The 21,311-nt window shown below is 37.8% G+C and overlaps 1 protein-coding gene and 1 long non-coding RNA gene across 32 annotated transcripts in view; one reads left to right on the forward strand and one right to left on the reverse strand.

Moving 5' to 3' along the window:
* Positions 1-21,311, reverse strand: part of SRGAP1 (SLIT-ROBO Rho GTPase activating protein 1) — a 291,940-nt gene that overhangs the window by 66,422 nt on the left and 204,207 nt on the right. For all 31 annotated transcript variants that reach the window (XR_014081883.1, XR_014081886.1, XR_014081884.1 and 28 more), the window contains 2 exons: positions 9,208-9,429; positions 7,151-7,252 (listed from right to left, as the gene is read on the reverse strand). Coding sequence is in view for 18 of the 31 variants with exons in the window: in XM_081588879.1 (XP_081445005.1) it covers positions 7,151-7,252; positions 9,208-9,429 (324 nt within the window). In the remaining 13 variants the exon portion in view is untranslated. The remainder of the gene's footprint in view (positions 1-7,150; positions 7,253-9,207; positions 9,430-21,311) is intronic.
* LOC145545140 (uncharacterized) lies at positions 14,848-20,763 on the forward strand. The gene is made up of 3 exons (XR_014081897.1): positions 14,848-15,159; positions 16,744-16,821; positions 18,892-20,763. It is a non-coding gene; the product is annotated as an uncharacterized LOC145545140 (long non-coding RNA).

Raw genomic sequence — 21,311 nt, forward strand, 5'->3', positions numbered from 1 at the left:
CATGGACTGCAGCACACCAGGCTTCCCTGCTCATCAACAACTCTCGGAGCTTACTCAAACTCATGTCCATCAAGTCTGTGATGCCATCCAACCATCTCATCCCCTATCATCTCCTGCCTCTCCAGCCTTCAATCTTTCCCAGCATCAAGGTCTTTTCTAATGAGTCAGTTCTTTGCATCAGGTGGCCAAAGTATTAGAGTTTCAGCTTCAGCATCAGTCCTTCCAATGAATAATCAGGACTGATTTCCTTTAGGATTGACTGGTTGGATCTCCTTGCACTCCAAGGGATTCTCAAGAGTCCTCTCCAACACGACAGTTGAAAAGCATCGATTCTTCGGTGCTCAGCTTTCTTTATAGTCCAGCTCTCACATCTGAAGAAGCAAGAGAGTTCCAGAAAAACATCCATTTCTGCTTTATTGACTACACCAAAGCCTTTGACTGTGTGGATCACAATAAACTGTGGAAAATTCTGAAAGAGATGGGCATACCAGACCACCTGACCTGCCTCTTGAGAAATCTGTATGCAGGTCAGGAAGAAACACTTAGAACCGGACATGACACAACAGACTGGTTCCAAATAGGAAAAAGAGTACGTCAAAGCTGTACATTTTCACTCTGCTTATTTAACTTATAGGTAGAGTACATCATGTGAAATGCTGGGCTAGATGGAGCACAAGCTGGAATAAAGATTTCTGGGAGAAATATCAATAACCTCAGATATGCAGATGACACCACCCTTATGGCAGAAAGCAAAGAAGAACTAAAGAGCCTCTTGATGAAAGTGAAAGAAGAGAGTGAAAAAGTTGGCTTAAGACTCAGCATTCAGAAAAGGAAAATCATGGCATCGGGACCCATCACTTCATGGCAAGTAGATGGGGAAACAATGGAAACAGTGAGAAACTTTATTTTGGGGGGCTTCAAAATCACTGCTGATGGTGACTGCAGCCACGAAAGTAAAAGACGCTTGCTCCTTGGAAGAAAAGCTATGACTAACCTAGACAGTATATTAAAAAGCAGAGACATTACTTTGCCAACAAAGGTCCGTCTAGTCAAAGGTATGGTGTTTCTGGTAGTCTTTTATGGATGTGAGAGCTGGACTCTAAAGAAAGCTGAGCACCGAAGAATTGATGCTTTTGAACTGTCCTGTTGGAGAGGACTCTTGAGAATCCCTTGGAGTGCAAGGAGATTCAACCAGTCAATCCTAAAAGAAGTCAGTCCTGACTATTCACTGGAAGGACTGATGCTGAAGTTGAAACTCCAATACTTTGGCAACCTGATGCGAAGAACTGACTCATTGGAAAAGACCCTCCTGACGCTGGGAAAGATTGAAGGCAGGAGACGAAGGGGACAACAGAAGATGAGATGGTTGGATGGCATCACCAACTCAACGGACATGAGTTTGAGTAAGCTCTGAGTGTTGGTGATGGACAAGGAACCCTGGTGTGCTGCAGTTCATGGGGTCGCAAAGAGTCAGACATGACTGAGTGACTGAACTGAACTGAACACAGTCAAAGGCTTTGCTGTAGTCAATAAAGCAGAAGTCTTTCTGGAACTCTCTTGCTTTTTCGATGATACAGTGGCTACTGGCAATTTGAACTCTGGTTCCTCTGCCTTTTCTAAATCCAGCTTGAACACCTGGAAGTTCACGGTTCATGTACTGTTGAAGCCTGGCTTGGAGAATTTTGAGCATTACTTTGTTAGCATGTGAGATGAGTGCAAGTGTGCAGTAGTTTGAATATTCTTTGGCATTGCCTTTTCTTTGGGACTGGAATGAACACTGACCTTTTCCAGTCCTGTGGCCACTGCTGAGTTTTCCATATTTGTTGGCCACTTGAGTGTAGCACTTTCACAGCATCATCTTTTAGGAGTTGAGATAGCTCAACTGGAATTCTATCACCTCCACTAGCTTTGTTCATAGTGATGCTTCCTAAGGCCCACTTGACTTCACATTCCAGGATGTCTGGCTCTAGGTGAGTGATCACACCATCGTGATTATCTAGGTTGTGAAGATCTTTTTTGTACAGTTCTTCTGTGTATTCTTGCCACCTCTTCTTAATATCTTCTGCTTCTGTTAGGTCCCGACCATTTCTGTCCTTTATCGAGACCAACTTTGCATGAAATGTTCCCTTGGTATCTCTAATTTTCTTGAAGAGATCTCTAGTCTTTCCCATTCTATTGTTTTGCTCTATTTCTTTGCATTGATCACTGAGGAAGGCTTTCTTATCTCTCCTTGCTATTCTTTGGAATTCTGCATTCAAATGGGCCAAAAATTGGAAGTGGTAGTGGCCCAATTCCTGGAAATCCCTGCCCTCTGCCCCAAATAGAATACTCTTCCCACTTGTTAGTTGAAATTATCAGCCCATAAAAACTAATCATCCTGGGCTGCTTCTGAGACAACAGCATTCTGCCTATGGTATGTTTATCTCTCTAAATAAACTCTCTTTGACTTTACCTTTCCTCATCTTTGAATTCTTTCCTGTGTGAAGCCAAGGACCCTCACTTGGTGGCCCATTCTAGGAACTAGCCTGAAACCTGGGACATGACCATCCTCTCACATCCCATTTTCTGCAACAAAGGGAGAAATGAGGAACTCTAAGGAAAGGGAAATGTGATCTATGGGAAATTCCTCCAGAGGCCATCTTTGAAACAAAGAAGCCACAAGAATGACCCTAAGCTGAAATGCCTATGACAAAGCCTAAAAGTAAACCTTTTCTTTCCCTTCCCTTTTCTTCCTTTTTTCTTTCTTTTTCCTTCTAGTTTTGTTGAGATATAAGTGGCATATATCACTGCATATGTTTAAAATATAGAGCATGATGATATGACTTAACATACATCATGAAATGATTATCACAATAAGTTCAGTGAACAGGTATCATCTCACTGATACAAAAAAAAGAGTTACTCTCTTAACAAATTTCATATATAACACACAGCAGTGTTAATTATATTAATCATGTGGTACATTATACCCCTAGTATTAAATAATAATTTATCTTATAACTTAGAAGTTTGTACCTTTTGATGACCTTCATGTAATTCCCCCTCCCCTCCACTCCCTTCTCTTTTTCTGTATGCTTGTCTGTTTTAGAAGTATAATTGACCTACAGCATCATATTAGTTCTGGTGTACAACAGTAATTTGACATTTCCATACATTACAAAATGATCACCATCTTAAGCCTAGTTACCATCTGTCACATATCACAAAGATATCACATAGCTATTGACTATATTCCTCATTCTGCACATTTCATCCCTTTGAGTCATTTATTTTGTAATCACAAGTCTGTACCTCTGAACCTCCCTATTTCACTTGAGCTGTAAACGTTCAGAAAGTGGGCAAAGCTGTGTATCATTAGGTTGGAAAGAGTTTGGAAAATGTTTATAGTGAGAATGGTATAAATGATCATTTAGATTTAGGTTGCTTTCAAAGTGTTGCCTTTAATAGTAATGTTTATTAATGTTTCACTTTAAAGTTTTAATAAAAAGTTATACATTTAAGTTAAAAAAAAAAAGAAGAAAAAATTGGGAGCTATATGGGTAGCAGGCCCTGCTTAATCTATGGGCACAATAAATGGTGTACACTAATAAATGTTTGTGGATCGGTTGACTAGAAGTTGGAATCATAAGACTAAGGTACTACTGGTGCAAGTTAACAGCATAATGAAATTAAAAGCTCATTTAAAAAGGTTTAACAGGCAAATGGAAAATTGTATACGAAGTCATTTCACAAATGCTTACTACTCTTTTCTCTTTGATTTAAGACAAGTGCTGAAGATTCATATATTTTTCAGGACCAGTCGAGTAATGAAAATAGACAAGTGGGCTGAGTGGTGAGCATGGCAAAGAGGAAGCATGAGTTCTATGTCTAAGGGGAATATATACTATTTAGCCCAAGTCAGTTACCATCCTACAGAAATGAAGGTCTCGTAATGTTAAGATCTCATTTTTACAAGCTGAAAAATCCATATTTTAAGGCAAAACTTTCAATTTTTAAATGACAGTAACAATTTTTTAAAAATCAAGCACTGCATAGCAAATAAAACTTGTGACCAGATGTGGTCTGTGGGCTCTCCCTTTTAAGATGGTCTCCTATAGTTTCAAGTGGTGCCCAGTATTTATGGTTGTCTAAGACTGGGTAAAAAGATTCATATTCTATCTAGCTGCCCTATCTAAGCTTTATAAGTTTGGATGAAATTCTCCCTCAACTTTGATCTTTTCACTGGGCAGTCATATTATTTTTAGTTCATTAAACTCTTTTCAATGAATTTTAGACTTTATGAGTATATATATAAGTTTTTACAGAGGAAGAAAATTATACAGAATTATACATGTGTTTCTTGTATATTTTGGTCTGTTTCTAAGGTGTCAATTTTCTGTCTTTCTATCAGTGGAAGACAAGAGGCAAATTTCTTATTCATGTTGGAGAAAAGTGCTACACAGGGCCTCCAAATCAACAATGATTGCAGTGTTGTTCCCAAGTTAGTTCTCTTATGTTTCACATTGTATACCTGACTTGTTATACGCTGCTTCTTCCACTAGATACAAGCTAACTGTAACTTATTCATCTCTGTACTTTCCACACCTGGCAAAATATGTGGAATGTAAAAGTCACTCAATAAATATTTATTGTACTGCAATGAACCGACCCACAGCATTAAAACTTCTTAAGTTGTCTCTCAATGCCTCTTGTTACATGATTTCAACTTTACCTTCAGTTTATCTCCCAAGGAGAACCTGGGTGACAACCAAACTGCTTTAGTTTCCAACCGTGAAATATACTGAAACCTCTTTCCCTCTCTCTATACCTAAGGACATCTGCTGGTTGTCATAAATCCAATTTAAATCTTACTTTCCTTGGGGATTCCATCCTACTACAGTCTGTTCCAGATCCAATCATCATAAACCACTTGTCACGCCCACAAGAAACTTCAGGACAATCTAATTCACTTGTTTCTACAGTAAATTTCAAAAAAATTAGCCCTCAGAAAGCACTGTCTACTCCTATTAGTTTATAAAGATATTGTGCTTCTCCACTTTATGCCCAAAGGAGAAGACCAGGGTCACAAACTCAAAGGGTTGCAGAGGCCAGACAGGTAATGCAAATGGACTAGTCCAATGGAAGAAAATCAGGAGCTGAATGACTACGGCAAAGCGGAATTCAAGTACCCTAGCCTTTCCCTTCTTGAGGCAGCACAGGGCCAGGGTTGCCACACTTTCCCATTTTTAATAGGTCTAAACTGTGGGAGCCAAACAAAACAGGTCTGTACGCTGCCAGTGTTGACCTTGTGTAAAACACACTATTTTCCTAGAGTTTAGAGGCTGTTTCCAAGTAAAACCACCAGAGCATATGCATGAAAAAAAAAAATTTTGAAAGTCCTATGTATACAAACCCTAGGCCTAATAGGATCCCGTAAACTGCTATTAGGTGAGTATTTTGTGATGCCAAGCCAAAACCCTAAGCTCTAAAAACACCTCAAGGAGAGCAACAGTTCTCCTTTGGAAAAGCTCATTAGTGGGACTTTACACAGAGACTGAAGTTTTAATCATACTGGATGCATCTTAAACACACATGTTTGAATAAGGGGTGGTTTGGTTCTTTCAGAAAGAACAGAAACCCAAAAAGGCTGCGATGGGTTTTGACCAAACTATTCTAGTGTAGAAACATGGCCCTCTTTCTTAACAGAAACAAATACACATTCACATATTCAAATTCACATGTTCAAAACATCTCAGGGGAATTAAAATAAAAGAGGGGCACTAAAGTGAATTTTGATTATTTTATCTATGGCAAATTCTTTTTTTTATTTTTATTTTTCCCCTTTTCTGTACCACATCCCTTCCTTTGAGAAACTGCTTGCCTCTAGAAATACATATTTCTGCTGGGGTTGTCAATCAAATAGTTCTATGAATGGGCACAAAAACTAGGCTGGCCAATGAGAGAAACCTATTTCCTGGATGTAACAGTTGAGCCAAAAGTATGCATGATTTAGGTCAGGCCAATGGAAGATCCTATTTCAGAGACAAGGATGTTGGGAAGGGGTGAGATGGTAAACTGTAGGGACTATGTGGTCCTGGATCTCCCAGTACAGGATATGGAGAGAGACTTCCTACCAACATACATGAAGGTGTGACTTCAAAGTGATGAGAAGAGGTGCCTGATAATTTTATCTGGACAAAGATCCAATCACCAGTGAGGTCACTGTGAACACTGACCAATAAGAAAGCTGTGAGACTGGACTAAGTTTGATTTGGGTTCCTGTAAGTTACAAGTGAGTACCTTGACTAACACAAGAAACATTTTGGTTCCTATTTTTATTTAAGGAGAATATGGATTCAATTAAATTAATTTCAGAAACAGGCAGCTGAATTGTACGACTGCTTTCTGGTTCAACATGTACTTATAATTCACATTTTATGTTCTATCCATTTAAGTCCACTAATGTCAGCAAATAAACAGCTTTATACTCCCATTCAAGTACTATTTTTTTAAATTTATTTTTAATTGGAGGATAACTGTGTAATTGTATCAGTAATGCCATGTTCGGTATCAAAAATCTAAAGATAACAAAAAAAGAATAAAAAGTACTAATTTAAAAAATTAGGATTAAATTAATACATCAGGCATTTCATTCCACATATTCATGTAGATTCTTGAAACATATGTTGGATTTGATAATCTATTGGGAACTACCTTCAGTATTTAAGAATAAAAGGTGTGTTATGTGGATGTAGTGAGTCCCTGGTAAAGTAGTCATCTATGGTCTTCCCTGGTGGCTCAGATGCTAAAGAGGTAGCCTGTAATTCAGGACACCCGGTTTGATCCCTGGGTCGGGAAGATTCCCCTAGAGAAGGAAATGGTAACCCACTCTAGTATTCCTGCCTGGGAAATCCCATGGACAGAGGAGCCTGGTGAGCTACAGTCCATGGGGTCACACAGAGTTGGACATAACTGAGTGACGAATACTTTCATGGTGGAATACAGAACTTTTGCATTTATCCTCTATAAAGAGTATTTTAGGAACCCTGTTTTAGCTGAAAATGCATGATGAAGAGATTGCAGTTACACCATTAAATGCCTAGGTCACATGAAAACGTCTTCCAGTTTACATTAGAATTAGATTACTTGTGGGGGCAGAAAGCATGCTTACCTCCTCATTCTCGATCTTGAGTGTGGCCAGGCGGGACTGCAGCTGTTGGTACCTGAGCATGAGCTCCGCCTGGACGGGCTGCTGGGCACTGACCTGACACACCTGTTGGGGAATCAGAGACCACAGTTACAACAGGGTGCCCCGCAGCCAGTCTCCCGAGGCGCAGTTCTGCCACGTAAAGGCTGCAAGAATCGCGGATCCCCTCAGGATTCCAATTACATATTTTACTTTTAACAGCCACCACAACACTTCAGTGTTAAATATGAAGTTGTTATGTAAGTGGTGAGAGTGGGATGCAGCTGTTTGGCCTGGATAAGACTGGGAAGAGAGCAGCTGTAGGAAGCCTCCCTTGAAGAACGTGGCGGTTGCTGGAGATGGAGCTCTAATGCTGACTCCTATCTTGTGGAATAAGTACAGAGTGTGAAGGATGATCCAAACATATGGTCATGCAGCCAAAGCAGGGCAGGTGGCAGAGCCTACCAATTATAGTCAGCTGGGTGACTGTGGTAAGTTACTAAACCTCAGTTTCCTTGTCTCTAAAATGGGGACAGTAAGAGTACCTGTGCCATAGGGTTGTGGTGGGGATGAAATAGGACGATGTTCATAAAGCACTTACAGCACTGCTTGGCACACACTGAAAACTCAGAAAAAGTGACGTTTTTTGTATCTTTCATCCATGGCTTTTCTTGCCAATTATCAGCCAAATCATGAAACTGAAAAATTCACCAGTCTTAGGCTTTGGTAGAAAGATATTTTGGCCACAACCTCAATTAGGGTAAAAAATAGAGACTTTTAATTGTAATAGAATCAAATTAGAAACAAACAATTTCTTCTCATCTTTCTAGTCACAGAAATGGTCTTGGCAGATGAGGGTTTCCTTTTATGGAGTCTCTAAGACATCATAGACACTATCGCTCACAGGCAGAACTGGCCCTAAAAAAGGGCAAGAGGCTTACTATATTAAAATAGTAATAGTTTTTTTTTTTAAAAGTAAAAACTTTGAACCCAACTGAAATCACTTGTCTGTGACATTTTATCATTTGTGTTTAACATATCCATCCATAATCAAAAGATTAAAACAGTAACCAACTGGTTTTAGAAACAAAACTCTGGGTAGGATAAGCCACTCGCCCGTAAAATTCATGTGCTACTAGCATAAAAACTGCTTACCACTTTTAATCAAGTAATTCACTCTATCAAATCAAGCAAAAATAAAATTAGGTTAGAAATATATCAGGTACATACACACATATCTTTTAAATTTTAACATTAGGTGTTCCAAAGAAATTATGGCATTAAAGAAGAAATCTGCCATGAAAATTATAATTAACATCTATTTTTAAAAACATACTGTCATCACAATAAGCTAAAATTGAGTTTTTAATCTATGAGTATTGTTTTGCACAGCTGGGACACCGAGTGTTATATAGCATGCTCCAATAATTGGTTTTTCTTGTTTCCTCCTGTTCACAGACAATAAATATACCACTGTAACTCATAAATGATTTAAATGGATTCTTTCCTTGCACAGAATAAGACAAAGCTAAATTCATATGAAGAACCTAAGATAATACATCGTTTCTAATGCTCATTTTAACAGTCTAGAGACAACTTGAGTCTTAAAAAAATGTTTTGTATCTTTTTTCCTCTCTTTCATTTTCCTGCCATTTGTAATTATTTTTCTTTACAGGGATCTTTAAATCAGGATTATAAGAAGTCTTCAGATAGCTTCTATTGGGACAACAAAATATTTTGTTTTAAACTTATATTTGAATATCTTGAGGGAAAGGAAGAACTCATTAATTATCCTTCAACAGTTCAGTGCTTACATGCAAGCCAGTTTGCACCTCTATCTCTTTGGCCTCTGGAGGCACTGGAGTGTTTTACCCTGGCTTTAAAAAGTGATAGTGGCTGATCACAGAGTACTATGCTAAGATCCCATGCAAAGGCAGGAGTGAGAAATCAACTGAGAATTCTTACAACTGCTGGGTACAGCAGGGAAAGAGTAATTTAAGTTTAGAGACAATTCATTATTTTTAAAATACTTAAATACTGACCTCATCACCCATGTGAGACTGAAACTCAAACTTCATTGGTGGACAGAACGCAGCAGGGTACATCTCCATGAATCTCTGCTTATCACTCCTGGGCTCCAAATTGTCAACTGCATTCTCAATAATGTCTAAGCCCTCATGTCTAGAGGTTTCAAGGTTATACTCTGCAGAGAGATATGTTCTCAGGGCTCTGTTTAGACTTGCATGGTAGCCAAGATCACAGCACTTAAAAAAATGAAAGGAAATCATATACAAAAATTAATTAAAAATGGATCAAAGACCAAAATATGACAGCTAGAAAACTATAAAATTCTTAGGAGTAAACCCTTCATTACCTTTCAACTGGCATTGGTTTCTTGGATCAGTATCAAAACACAATCAACAAAAGAAAAGATAAATTGGGTTTCATCATATTTGAAGACTTTTGTGCTTCAAAGGGCACTATCAAGTAAAAGGAAAACCCACAGAATGGGAAAAATATTTTTTTCATCATGTTATCTGATTAAGAAATGGTATCTAGATAATATAAAGACCTCTGACGACTCAATAATAAAAAGATAACCCAACTAAGAAATGGGCAATGAATCTGCTAGATATTTCCCAAAAAAGGAAAAAAAAAAAATACAAATGGTCAATAAGCATGTGAAAAGATACTCAACATGACAAGTAATCAGGGAAATGCAAGTCAAAACCACACTGAGATGCCACTAAGATGGCTATGATCAAAAAGACAGGTAATAACAGGACTGGGGAGGATGGAGAGAAACTAGAATCCTCATACATTGCTGATGGGAATGTAAAGCATCGCAGCCACTTCGGAAAAGAGTCTGACAGGTCAAAAGGTTAATAAACACAGAGTTAACATATGACTTGGCAATTCCACTCTTAGGTATATATACAAGACAAATAAAAATATACTTTCACACAAAAACTTGTACATGAATGTTTATAGCAGCATTATGAACAACTGAATGGAAATAACCTAGATGCACATCAATAAATAAATAAACAAAAGGAAATATCATTGTTCAGTTGCTCAGTCGTGTCCAACTGTTTTTCCAACCCCATGGACGGCAGCACACAAGGCTCCTCTGTCCATGGGATTCTCTAGGCAAGAATACTGGAGTCGGTTGCCATTTCCTTCTAAAAAGGAAATATTATACAGCCATAAAAAGGAATGAAGTATCGATAACATGCTACAACATGGATAAGCCTTGAAATAGTATACTAAGTGAAAGGAGCCAGTCATAAGAGACCACACATTGTATGGCTCCATTTATATGAATGTACAGAAGAGGCAAATTTATAGAGACAGAAAGTAAATTAGTAGTTGCTCAGAGACAGAAGATAAACTAGGGGATAAAGGAATTAGGAAGTGATGGCTAAGGGGTACAGGACTTTTTGGAGTAAGGAAAATGTTCTAAAATTGTTTTGTGGCAATATATACACAACTCTGTGAATATAATAAAAGCCAACTGTGGATTTTTAATGAGTTAACTGTAGGGTATGTGAATTATATCTCAATAAAACTATTAAAAATATAAGAAGCAAAATCAAATATTGAAAGGAAATAATAAAAAATAGCATTCAAGTTTGTTCATGTATACTGAAATTGATACAGTGATTTTCTGAAATCCTTCTAGGATGCAAACATACTAACTATAACATTTTGATATCTGTATAATTTACTGAAGACAATATTAAAGTATACTCTTTCAGAATGGGAAGAACAGGTTTGAATCTGCCTAAACACCCCAGGAATGCCTTCTTTCTTATCTCCAGAATAAAATTTTTAAATAAGAAATGATTGTTAAAATCCTTTTACTGGAGATAGAATTTTGTTTAATACTCCTAGGCATACCAGGGCTTTGGCTTCTTGAATCTTCACTAACTTTGATTTATATTTATTTTTTCACATTGCATTTTAAGGGTATACTTTTAAAAGGAAAACAAGTCTGAATATTGGTCAATTATAAATTACTGACAGAGTATTAAATCTGTACATAAAAGCAATACAAACATAAAACTAGTGGTTTTAAATATACAAAAGCAGGTCATCTTTATACAGTTCTAATGAAATTCAATCAATTCAATTTGATTCAATTCAACTCAGCTCACTAACTGGCCATCTATCAATTCCTGGGCATTTGCTAGGTTCTAGGAATATGAAGACTAAGAACAGGGGTCCCCAGCCTCCAGGATCTAATGCCTAATGATCTGAGGTTGAGCTGATATAATCATAACAGGAAAAAAGTACACAATAAATATAATGTGCTTGAATCATCCTGAAACCATCCCCCACTAAAGTCTGTGGAAAAATTTTGTCTTCCATGAAACTGGTCCCTGGTGCCAAAAAGGCTGGGGACCACTGGACTAGAACTCAGTAAAATATAAACTCCATTCTCAAGGAATTCAAGATTAAGTTGTTCATTTGTTTGCTACTAAAAGAGTGTTAGTACTTGACACTTAGTTAACACACAACTTATTTCATGTTTTATGAAGGTACAGGTTTAATCACTGGCCTGTCCTTGTTGTTGTTAAGTCGCTTCAGTTGTGTCTGACTCTTTGCGACCCTATGGACTGTTACCTACCAGGCTCCTCTGTCCATGGGATTCTCTAGGCAAGAATACTGGAGTGGGTTGCCATGCCCTTCTCCAGGGGATCTTGCTGACCCAGGATTTAAGCAATGGCCTGTCCTTAGACATGCTAACACACTTGATTCCACACTCCCACTCCAATTTCAGAATGCTTCAACTTGGAATTTTTACATAAACATATTCTAAAGTCTTGCTTTTCAAAGTGTGGTCTGTGGCCCAGCAGCATTAGCATCGCCTGGAGCTTGTTAGACATGCAGACTCTTGGGCCCACCCCTGATAGACTGAATAATCTGAAGTTTAAAAAGGAGATCCACACGTTGATTCATACACACACTAAATTTGAGAAGCACTGCACTAAAACAATCAAGGGTCTTGAACTTTGTCCTTTGAGGGTGCCATTTCTCCAAGTCAGAGAATCGACTTGATTAAAAATTTCTGGATGTAAAAAAGCGACAGTAGTTGCCACATCACAATTACAAACGCAAGTAAAATACAGTTGTGAAATGCGACAATCAGCCTCTGCATTAATACATTTCCAGTGGAATCAGCTGCTCTCAAACATAGAGACTGATTTTCAGTTGATTAAAAAATTCTAGCCTTGGATGAGCAAAGTCCTCTTTTATTCCTCTTATTCCTCAAAATCCATAATGGTTCTGTGTAGAAGTTTTATATACATCAGAGAGACTGAAAATTATTCTTTCAATAACCCCTCATCTTAGGAAAACATGAATTTGTAAAGAAAATGGCCTCATTTCTTTGAGATGTTCTAGTGCTTCAACACACTCTACCATTCTAAAAGAATCAAATTCAACTTGATTTTCATGAAGCAGATCGTATAAGCTGCTTTATTTTATGAGTACAGATCCCAATGGAACTTAATAGAAAATTGATATTGAGAGGAAACAAACAATCCAGAGAAAAGTTTTTTCCTCCCCTCCAAAAAAACCAAGTCTCTTTTCAACATAAAAGAGAAAGGAAAAAACAGAAGAATGAAGGAAAAAGAGGAAGAAAGAAATTCAACCCCAACTATCTACTTGACTTACAGCTCTGAAAAATACATACCAAATTTTCATTATTTCCAGATTTAATTCACTCCTCAAATTTCTAAGTGTGGCTTCTTTGGGGAGTAAATGTCAAGATTCTAAAAGTACCAGTGTGTGTTTCTACACCCAGTTCAGCCAGGCAAATCTGGTGGGTCTGGTCCCAGCAAGAGACCTTTGAATTCACTATGGTTTCCTAATAATCTAGGGAGAAGCATGCATGCGGTTTAGTAACTGACCTGGGGGGCCTCCCTGGGTGCCTCTGGGACTTTGAGAACAACACTTAGAAGATTTCTGTGACGAACTTTGATGGAAAATTTCCTTCTCTGACCTTTACCGGTACTTTTTAGTCTGTGAGGTCATGTAACTGGCATGATTTTGTTACTTGTAATATGCAGCATTTTCTACACGCCAGGTTTTTAAACCATCCTGAACTTTAAAAGAAACAAGAAACAGGAATAAAATTCTTATTCAAGGTCTCCTGAGACAGCAAGGCCTGTCACAATCATTTTTTTTTTTTCTGAATTGGAAGCGAAAATGACACTGGATATGTTAAGATTCAAGATACTTGGTTAAAAGGCCTAAAGTAATTCTATGGAGCTTATGAATTATTAATGACAATATGAAAAGCCAGTTTCTGAACAAAGAGTTGAATTATAACCCAAGTGCATTTAATGATGAAAATACATAAGAAACCAATAAAATGTTTCATGAAAACAAAATAGTGTTGTTTGATGGATGAAAACCTCTGAATGGATATATTAAATTATGGATTAAAGCTGGGGAAAGAAAGACTGTTGGAAGTTGAAGGGTGTATTTTTTTTTTTTCCTTCACATCTTATGAGCTGCCGAGATAGATTCCACTAGGCATTAGTCTAAATCACCACAGTAAGGCTAATTGCCTTAGACAAAAGGGTTGCAAATAGGATAAAAAATGAAGATAAAATGTAGGTATTGTGGCCTGTCACAGGCCAAACACTTTCTCTTACCCCAAAGGTTGAGAGATCAATTGAAGTATATACTTGGTGGGTATAATGTCAGAATGTTAGGTATAACTGGATCATAGCTGTTCAGGAAGATAACCTTTTTGGGGGGAAATAAACTCCATGACATGAGGAACCCTAGTAGGGTGGAAGTTTGGACTTAGATGGGATTACCATAATGGACTCCATGGGAAATAAGTCCCACATACATGCTTCCAGAACAGTAATGGCCAATGTCATTTGCAAAGCAGCCTACAGCCTGTATGTGACTCCAAAATTAAGTGGTTTGTCATGAGAATGGAGAGAGAAGCAACTTGTACACAAGTATTCTATCTTAACATCATCACTCCTTTTAATAAGCTTGGCTTTGGCCATTCCAGAACCATGGATATTGGGTAAGGACTCGGTCTACCCCATCTTTTGAGTCTCTCTGAAAAATAGTGCAACCCAAGCAAACTGAACTGCAAAACACAGCTTTCACATGATGATGGGTAACTTTCCAAGGACCAGAAATAGACATGCTCAGAGCTTTTACAGTAGATGCCAAATGAAGAAAGTTGAGTTCTTCTTTGTCCTTCACTAATCTCTCCTCTAGCTTTCACCTGAGATACCACCAACATATTTTGTGACAGAGAGGCATCTTGTGGGATTGAACTGGATGTCTAAACTACAAGCAACTTTTGCATACCTGCTTTCATGTCTGAGTTCCTGACAACCCAGAGCTGACAATTTAAACTTTTGTTCCTGCTTTAACAGCTGCAGCCAAGCATTTAGCAAAACTTGTTCGGAATTTCTCTTTGGCAAGGAAAAGGTCAAGATGGTACATCTGTGTGATAGGAATGGATACAAAGTAGGAAACAGGAGAAGAACTGAGACTGCATATGCTGAGCCCAGGAGCAGGCTGAAAAATCTTTTGTTGCCTAATACAGCTCCCACACATAGGGGCAATCATTTCCTTTGGAGGAGCTGTACTGGACTCATTTTTCCCCAGGCCAAATCTCTGTAACTACCCTGAGTCAAATCACAAGAGAGGAGAGAGAACAAATCAAGCAAGTCCCAATAAATACAGCTCAGGTGATACATGCCATGAAGAAAAAAAAGTCAGAGGAACAAGGAGTGAGAGGGGGAAAGGGTGCTGCTATTTTATATGGGGCAGCTGGGTGCCACATGAATGAAAAGAAGGAATCAGTCTTGGAAAACTCTGGAACAAAGAGTGCTCTAGACAAAAAATGAGAAAGGCCCCAGGCAAGAAAAAGCTGAGTGTGTGTGGGTAACAGAAAGGCCTGAAGCTTGGGGACTGAGAGGAATGTTCCAGGAGATGACACGGAATGGCAGGTGAGTGCCAGTTCACATAGGGTCTTGGGTGAATAGCTTGAATTTTGTTCTAATGAAGAGTTTTTAAATAGGGGTTACAGGTCTGATTTATTTTTTTTAGTACTTTGGTTTCTTGGAAAGAGAATGAACTATTGATTGGAAGGTCTTAGTGAAGCTGGACGTCTTTCCTAAGGGCAGGTATGAGATGAAGAGACTTTTTCTAGGAGACTGAGAATGCAGGGAGTGAGAAATATCAAGTTTGGGGACATTTTAGACATAGAGATGATACAATTATGCTCACGCATTTACATGTGGGGAATGAGAGAACTGAGTTTTTGGCCTGGGCAACTGAGTGGAATGTGGTATCATCTTCTGAGATGTAAACAATGGGTAAGAAAAAGTTATGTGTGCAGAAGATGATGATAACAAGGATAAACGTTCAAGATGCCTGTAGACATCTGGTTAGAGATGTCCAGGGGGCAGTGGATATGCAAATATGAAGCCCAGGAAGATGATCAAGGCTGGTAGTAAAAAAAAAAAAAAGATACCATAAGGACCATAAGATAGTATTGAGGCAAGGGACCAAGAGAAAAAACACCCAAGGATCATGTCTTAGAGCAACTTTGAATATTCAGAGGTACAGCCAAGATGGAAAAGCGAGCACTGGAGTCTGAGAAATGGCAGCCTCTGCTGCAGTGGAACCAGGTGGATGCAATTCTTTAACAAAGGCCCATGACACTTCCCTTGGAAGGAATGTGTAAGGCCATCCACCTCAGTCACCCAACTCATTTCAGTTTTTAAATACCCTTTCTTCTATGAAGGGATAAAAACATGCATACATTAATTTACATGATAACCACACTGGCCTAACCCATTTAACATGATCTCTTTATAATTTTCCTAATAAGAGTTCAGGCCTAATGGGGACTGCAATGTTAAAATTTGGCAGGTTTTCACGGATAAATCTTAATACTGTTATGTAGTGGGGGAAAAGTCAAAGTAATTAAGGAAAATCTGAACTCTGAATAAGTTGCTTTTTAATTAAATGTATGTGTGAGGATAAAAGTTTTAGGACAGCTGATGATTTAGAAATGATAAAAATAAACATGGCATGCAAAATATATAATCTAATTTCAATCTTATTCTGTACTAAGTGCTAAGTCACTTCAGTCGTGTCTGACTCTGTGCGACCCCAGAGACGACAGCCCACCAGGCTCCCCCGTCCCTGGGATTCTCCAGGCAAGAACACTGGAGTGGGTTGCCATTTCCTTCTCCAATGCATGAAAGTGAAAAGTGAAAGTGAAGATGCTCAGTCGTGTCCGACTCTTAGCTACCCCATGGACCACAGCCTACCAGGCTCCTCCATCCATGGGATTTTCCAGGCAAGAGTACTGGAATGGGGTGCCATTGCCTTCTCCATATTCTGTACTAACGGCTAATAAAATACATGACAGAAATCTCTACCAAGAAAATTAGCTGGAGTAGGGGGATTCTGTAACAGTAAGATTTATCCTTCAAGCTTCAAAGTGATCGCAAACTTTTCTAGGGAGTAACTGGAGACTGCGAAACTGTACTGAAAGGATGACAAATATTTTATTATTACAGGGCAGGTGGTCGGGGAAGAAGCATCAATAGAATCTTACTGTTGGCGATTTTGTTTCTCTGACTGCCTTTTGAGGATGGGTAGGTATAGAACTGGACTGAGAGAGGTTACATTATCAGTTCTGCAATCTTAAAACCAGTTGTTTTAAGAATTTGAGATATACAGAGTGGTGAATATGATTACAGATCAGAGATTCCTAGCATTAAGACTTGTACTCTCCCTAACTCTTTTCTCTTAGCAAATCACAATCACTTAAAAATTTTAGCAATCAATCAAAAATATTTGCTGCTTGTATGGTTTTTCTTCTGGTTGTAACACATTCTAATTTTTAAAGAATAATTAGCTATGGTCTCTTCTGCACTTAATGTTGGAGATATTTAATGATAACAGATACAAAATCTATTATTTTCGAAACTACAATCTATTTTACTCTATAATATGCCTGTAAACTCCCAAATCAGTTAAATTTCCTTTGCCCAATACTTGCAATTCATATTAATTTTTCAGAATGACATAATAAAAACCTCACTATAAAATTAACTTTGTTCACTTCCCAACTGATTCCAAAATAAGATATTGTTAACTCTACAAACTAAAATTTACTTAGAACTTTCTAGATAGAGGAATCTTAACAGTCTTCTGCTTAAGTGACCCTCTGGATTAACTAACTCTAAGTTCATTCTATAAAGCAGAGGTCAGCCAACTGGCCTATGAGTAAAATCCAGCCCATGACCTGACATAATAAATAAAGTTTGATCGCAACAGAACAACGTCCATGTGCTTACTTACTATCTATGGCTACTTCCACACTAGAATTGAGTAGGGACAGAGACTGTGAGGCTCACAAAGTCTAAAATATTTACTATCTGATCCCTTACAGAGAGTTTGTGAACTCCTTCTCTAAAGCAGAGTGACAAATGCCAAAGGACTGTGAACATGTAGAGAACAGCTAATAGGCTCTAACGTGCTATGCTTAGTCACTCAGTCATGTCCGATTCTTTGTGACCCCATATATTGTAGACCCCAGGCTCCTCCGTCCATGGGGATTGTCCAGGCAAGAATACTGGAATGGGTTGCCATGCCCTCCTCCAGGGGATCTTCCCAACCCAGTGATCGAACCCAGGTCTCCCACATTGCAGGTAGATTCTTTACCATCTGAGCCACCAGGGAATATTTTTGCTCAATTAGTCTAGGCTTTCAAGAGCTGATTGTACAGTATTTGTACCATTTATATTTATTATAATTAAATATTGAACTGTAAAAATAGTTGAGAAAGGAGTTGTTGAAAGATAAGAGTAAACAAAATTGTTATCAAATTAGTTATCAATTGCCAACTATGCAAGATTGTGAAAACATTGTAAATATTCAGAATATTTTTACTTGTATGATAAAAAACTCAAAAGTAGAAATCACAGATAATATACAATAGGAGTTGGTGTACAAAGGAAGACTATTTAAAACACTGTACAAAAAGATAAGTCATAATTTAAAAACTGGCAAGTTCAAGTACATTGGTGTACTTTAGATTAAAATATTTAAGGCTGGTTTTTATGATATTTCCTAACTCTCTGCTTTTTCTGTTTCTAAATATAAAACGTGCCAAATTTACAGATAAGTGCCAAACATACCGTAGGCTCTCCATATCTGTAGGTGTCACATCCACGGATATGAAGGGCTGACTAACTGTAAGAGATTTGAGAACCTTTGGATTTTGATATCCACGGGGGTCCTGGAACCAATTTCCCATAGAAACAAAGGGCAATTGCACTCTTTCAAATAAGTAAAGCATTAGAGATATTTCATAATTCCTCTGCCTCCCCCCTCCCCCAACGCAAACCCTTCCCATCTCCCTAAAGATAACACAGTATCTGGAGTATCCAAACTTAACATTGATAGGTAAAGGTGAAGTTTATCAAAAACAGATAAAATTAGAATTATTAAATTAAAATAAAAACGTAAGATCACCTCCATGTCTATAGGAAAGACTTGAAATTTACTATCAAAGTGCTGAATTATTAAAGTTTTTAGACCTGTAGTAATTAACAAAAGAGGATTCCATTAAATAAGGTGTCAAAGATATAAAAGTTAATAGTCTGAAGTATCTGAAAATATTTTCTTAAACTGTCATTATTAATTTATACTCTTCCAAGAAGCAAGCTGAGATCACGGCATCCGGTCCCATTACTTCATGGCAAATAGATGGGGAAACAATGAAACAGTGAGAGACTATTTTTTTGGCTCCAAATCACTGCAGATGGTGACTGCAGCCATGAAATTAAAAGACGTTTGCTGCTTGGAAGAAAAGCTATGACCAACTTAGACAGCATATTAAAAAGCAGAGACATTACTTTGCCAACAAAGGTCCATCTAGTCAAAGCTATGGTGTTTCCAGTAGTCTTGTATGGATGTGAGAGTTGGACTATAAAGAAAGCTGAGTGCCGAAGAATTGATGGTTTCGAACTGTGGTGCTGGAGGAGACTATTTAGGGTCCCTTGGACTGCAAGGAGATGCAACCAGTCAATCCTAAAGGCAATCAACCTGAATTTGCCCTGGAAGGACTGAGGCTGAAGCTGAAGCTCCAATACTTTGGCTACCTGATGTGAAGAACCGACTCATTGGAAAAGACCCTGATGCTGGGAAAGATCGAGGGCAGGAGAAGGGGACGACAGAGCATGAGATCATTGTATGGCATCACTGACTGAACGGACATGAGTTTGAGCAAGCTCCGGGAGACAGTGAAGGACAGGGAAGCCTGGTGTGCTTCCCTGTCCACGGGGTGGCAAAGAGTCGGATATGACTGAGTGAGTGCACAACAATTTGTACTCTTAAGAAAGCATTTCATTGACCAAGAGTAAATTATTGCTCAGATGTTGCTGAGTACCAAATTAGTAGATTCCCCTGGAGAAGGAAATGGCAACCCACTTCAGTATTCTTGCCTGGAAAATTCCATGGACAGAGGAACCTGACAGGCTACAGTCCATGGGGTCGTGAAGAGTCAGCCACGACTGAGCACATCAGCAATTTAATAAAATCCAAATTCAAGAGGTTTTAGAGTATCCATAGTCTGTTTCAAGGAGAAAAAAACTAAACTACTTGATGGAGGAATCAGAGATATACCACTGTAAGCTACTGATCAATTTCAATATTACTATTAGTGGGTTAAACTTATGTTGTTACACATCTACCTAAGATGCAGCAATACCACCCATGATGTATTCCATTGCAAAGTGCTTAACTTGAATCCATAAAGTCTATGGATGTGTGTTTGCTTTGTAGGAAATATAGGGGATAGAGAAATGGGCTAAATAACATCACAACAACTTATCACACAAATTGAGAGGCTGAGACTTTCTCTGAAACTACTGTCTCCTCAACAACTGTCTCTTCAACAAGGGACTTGGCTGGATAAAAACAGACTGAAGGGACACATCACACAGATGCAATGTGTGGTCCTAAATGGATTTGGTCTTAACATACCAGCTTAGAAACATTTTTGGGGGTCACAAATGAGAATATAGTCTGGTTATTAGATGAGATAAAAATTTTCTGAGATGGAAGGCTGGAGATCAATGACTAGACAAAGTGAATTATAAAGCTGTATGTAAAATGTGATTTTGTACTCTGTATGATCTAACAATGTATGCGTGGACACAGAAAAAGTCTACATTTTAATAGTGATCATTTTGGACAGTAAATATGTGATCATTTTATTTTGCTTATAGTATTTTCTAGATTTCTATAATGTACTGCTTCTATAATAATACAAAGACTAGTTTTAAAATATAAATTCTATGGAAAATTTATATGACTTTTTAAATATCAATTCATCACCATCTATCATAGAAAATTTATGAGACAGATTTGGACTTGAGCAGAAGCCTAGGGAGACTGGAGGTTTGTATAAAAAAGGTCTTAACTCGAATTCTTTGACTATGTATAATGCTTTGATCTAATCAAGATATTTAGTATCTCCTGTGTCCTTTCACATACAAAATGTTTTAAAGTGCATTAAAAATATTGTCTTAACTTTTTCTCGGTAGAGGTTATAACGACCCTTCTAATAATTATTAGATAGCTCAGTATAAAAGGTGTTTTGCTAAATAGGCTCATAGAGCATAAAAGATTCTAGTTGACTTTGCATTATAATCAGTTTCTTTTTCACCATGAACGGTCAAGCTTAATGATTTTTAGGATCACTACTATATATGCAAATTGGATTCCTAGAAAACAAGCAGCCATTTTATAAAGTACAGAGTCACACTCTGATTGCCTTAAAAGTGAGTCAATGAACAGGAATTACAATTTTCACTAAGAGTACTCAGTTTCTCTTGAATATGACAATATATTAATGCCAATTTCATATCATTTCTTTTAAAATTCATATTTAAGTTGTATATTTGAGAACTGTTCACATTTTAAATTTAAGGCTGATCTTTCAAAAAAAAATTCATCTATTTGAAAATAGCTGGCATATTTAACTATTATTTATTTAAAACAGCATTATTTCAACCTAGAGGTTAAAGTCTGAGTTTGAAACCTAACAGTAGCTGTGTAACATTGGGTAAGTTAC

Source organism: Giraffa tippelskirchi, chromosome 4, assembly GCF_054371585.1.
Source record: "Giraffa tippelskirchi isolate mGirTip1 chromosome 4, T2T-mGirTip1v1.2.pri, whole genome shotgun sequence".
NCBI lineage: Eukaryota > Metazoa > Chordata > Mammalia > Artiodactyla > Giraffidae > Giraffa > Giraffa tippelskirchi.